Below are 3121 nucleotides of genomic sequence, written 5' to 3'. Positions count from 1 at the left end.
ATAGAGTATAAATATGTCGAATGCGTTTTTGAAAAGTCGCAGGATACTATAGATGTGACTGGTTGGGTGACTCCATAAAAGTTTCCTCTTGCTGCTGCTGAATAATAAAGCCGCTGCGACATTTCACAAGTAAATATTTATAGAAACGAAAAGAAGAAGAAAATGTGCGGCGAGAAGGTGAAATGTCGCAGGGGGCTCCTCTCCTCTATCTTATAAACTGAGCGAGACCGCTAAAGCCGCATCTGCGCGATTTTCCGCTGCTAGGCCCCGATAATCCGGCAGAGAGATCGGCAGTTTGTTTAGTCGGGCGTCATTCAGATGGAGCAGATTAGGGCGATTTTCCGCCCCGGGAGCTGCATAATTTATGTCGCAGATATTTGGAGATTTAATGACAATCATGCGCCGCTAATTCCCCGGTCACTCGTCCCGTGCTCTCCGGCGCCGTGCTCCCCGCTCAGGGGCCACTCCGGGGCCCATCTCACCGCTAAGTGGCCCCGGCGGGCGGCGCTGATTATTCGCAGTCATGTTGAGCAAACATTGCCGTAATCCGCTGAGCCGCCTCTTTGCGGCTGTTTTCCTCTCAGCAGCCTCTCCACTAAATCCCCGCGGATTGTGGGTTTTGCAGTTTTCGTGGCTTTTCACAGTTTTATTGCGGCCACTTGATCACGGAATAGATGGAGGCGGATTTGGAGAAGAGCGGGAGAAGCGCTGAGGGCGCAGAACGAGCACAGCCCGGCGGAAAAGCGGCTCCCTGCTGCCCCCAGTCACACTGCCTGCGGCTCCCTAACACTGCCTGCGCTCTGCTGCTCCCCTGGCCCCCAGTCACACTACCTGCGTTCTGCCTGCGGCTCCCTAACACTGCCTGCGTCCTGCTGCTCCCCTGGCCCCCAGTCACACTACCTGCGTTCTGCCTGCGGCTCCCTAACACTGCCTGCGTCCTGCTGCTCCCCTGGCCCCCAGTCACACTACCTGCGTTCTGCCTGCGGCTCCCTAACACTGCCTGCGTCCTGCTGCTCCCCTGGCCCCCAGTCACACTACCTGCGTTCTGCCTGCGGCTCCCTAACATTGCCTGCGTCCTGCTGCTCCCCTGGCCCCCAGTCACACTACCTGCGTTCTGCCTGCGACTCTCACAGCACAGAGGTGCATCGGAAATCAGTGCAAAGAAACAGATCTATGGACTAGAAGAAGAAAACGTCCCATGTGTGAGCACAACTAGCACTCCCATCATCCCATCATCCCATGTGTGAGCACAACTAGCACTCCCATCATCCCATCATCCCATGTGTGAGCACAACTAGCACTCCCATCATCCCATCATCCCCTGTGTGAGGGGCTCCGGCAGCACAACTAGCACTCCCATCATCCCATGTGTGAGGGGCTCCGGCAGCACAACTAGCACTCCCATCATCCCCTGTGTGAGGGGCTCCGGCAGCACAACTAGCACTCCCATCATCCCATGTGTGAGCACAACTAGCACTCCCATCATCCCCTGTGTGAGGGGCTCCGGCAGCACAACTAGCACTCCCATCATCCCCTGTGTGAGGGGCTCCGGCAGCACAACTAGCACTCCCATCATCCCATGTGTGAGGGGCTCCGGCAGCACAACTAGCACTCCCATCATCCCATGTGTGAGCACAACTAGCACTCCCATCATGCACTGGTATTCTTGCTCGGCCACTCACCTTCCAGGGGGAAGCCTGTCCGGGGGTAGTTCTGTCCTGGGGCTGGCCGCATCATTCTTGGGACAGTGCCAGGCAGGGCAGCCATTCAGCAGACTCCAAGTGAGTGGGCAGCAGGGTGAGGGGAGCTGTGGCTGCAGCCCCCGGGGGGACAAGTGGCTGCAGGCAGAGAGCTGGGAGAGAGGGAGCCTGGAGACGGGGGGCTGCACGGGCTCTGGGGGGCTGCACGGGCTCTGGGGGGCTGCACGGGCTCTGGGGGGCTGCACGGGCTCTGGGGGGCTGCACGGGCTCTGGGGGGCTGCACACTCTCTGCTCTGTAAGTTGGTAAAGTGTCCCGAAGTTAGTGTCAGTGTGATGGAGGAGGAGAGGCTGTGCCGCCTGATAGGCTCTTCTTCCTGGAGAGGATGGGGCAGTGGTCGGGGCTGGTGGACCAATGACTGGCAGCAGGCACAATGCTCAGCCGGGGAGGATGGTCGCCACTTTATACCCGGCCTCCTGCTCACTCACATCACACGGGCACTTCTCTGCTACAGTCTCCCACTATCTGCCCAGTAGTGTCCATGGGGGAGGGGCACGGGAGGGGAGGGGGGCACAGTGCATCCCTATGCTGGCTGACAGGCACTCATGCTGCTCTCCTGGACAGCAGGTACAGTCACCCTGTGCCCATCCCCTGTGCTGCCAGTCCTGTGTGTGCCCAGCTGGTGCGGCTGCCCCTTACCCTGGCACTACCTGCCCGAGGTGCTGGGCACTGCCAGGACAATGGCAGCGTCTGGGCGGACAGGGGGTGCACATATCGGGGGGCGAGCAGAATCCTTCTCAGCAGGGGATGACGCCAAACTCACAATCAATGTTTTCATATGTAAAATGGGGGATTCTTAATATTCAGAGGAAACTTTCCATTCTGTCCGGGATTATTCTGCATTGTAACCGGCTCCCCCCGATCCCAGAGAATATCACGAGATGTGTGAGAAGCCTGGGATATAGTATATACAAGTATATGGAGAGAGAAGCCTGGGATATAGTATATACAAGTATATGGAGAGAGAAGCCTGGGATATAGTATATACAAGTATATGGAGAGAGAAGCCTGGGATATAGTATATACAAATGTATGGAGAGAGAAGCCTGGGATATAGTATATACAAGTGTATGGAGAGAAGCCTGGGATATAGTATATACAAGTATATGGAGAGAGAAGCCTGGGATTTAGTATATACAAGTATATGGAGAGAAGCCTGGGATATAGTATATACAAGTGTATGGAGAGAGAGAAGCCGGGGATATAGTATATACAAGTATATGGAGAGAGAGAAGCCCAGGATATAGTATATACAAGTATATGGAGAGAGAAGCCTGGGATATAGTATATACAAGTGTATGGAGAGAGAAGCCTGGGATATAGTATATACAAGTGTATGGAGAGAAGCCTGGGATATAGTATA

At 55.4% G+C, this 3121-nt stretch overlaps 1 protein-coding gene across 2 annotated transcripts in view; it reads right to left on the bottom strand.

Moving 5' to 3' along the window:
• The window catches only part of PAX7 (paired box 7), a 123337-nt gene extending 121570 nt beyond the window's left edge, over positions 1-1767 (bottom strand). For both annotated transcript variants that reach the window (XM_069949027.1, XM_069949028.1), the window contains exon 1: positions 1683-1767. In XM_069949027.1, coding sequence (XP_069805128.1) covers positions 1683-1767 — 85 coding nt within the window. The remainder of the gene's footprint in view (positions 1-1682) is intronic.
• Positions 1768-3121: the final 1354 nt, after the last annotated feature.

Source organism: Dendropsophus ebraccatus, chromosome 12 (genome assembly GCF_027789765.1).
Source record: "Dendropsophus ebraccatus isolate aDenEbr1 chromosome 12, aDenEbr1.pat, whole genome shotgun sequence".
Taxonomy (NCBI): domain Eukaryota; kingdom Metazoa; phylum Chordata; class Amphibia; order Anura; family Hylidae; genus Dendropsophus; species Dendropsophus ebraccatus.
This window is presented reverse-complemented; position numbering and strand designations above follow the sequence as displayed.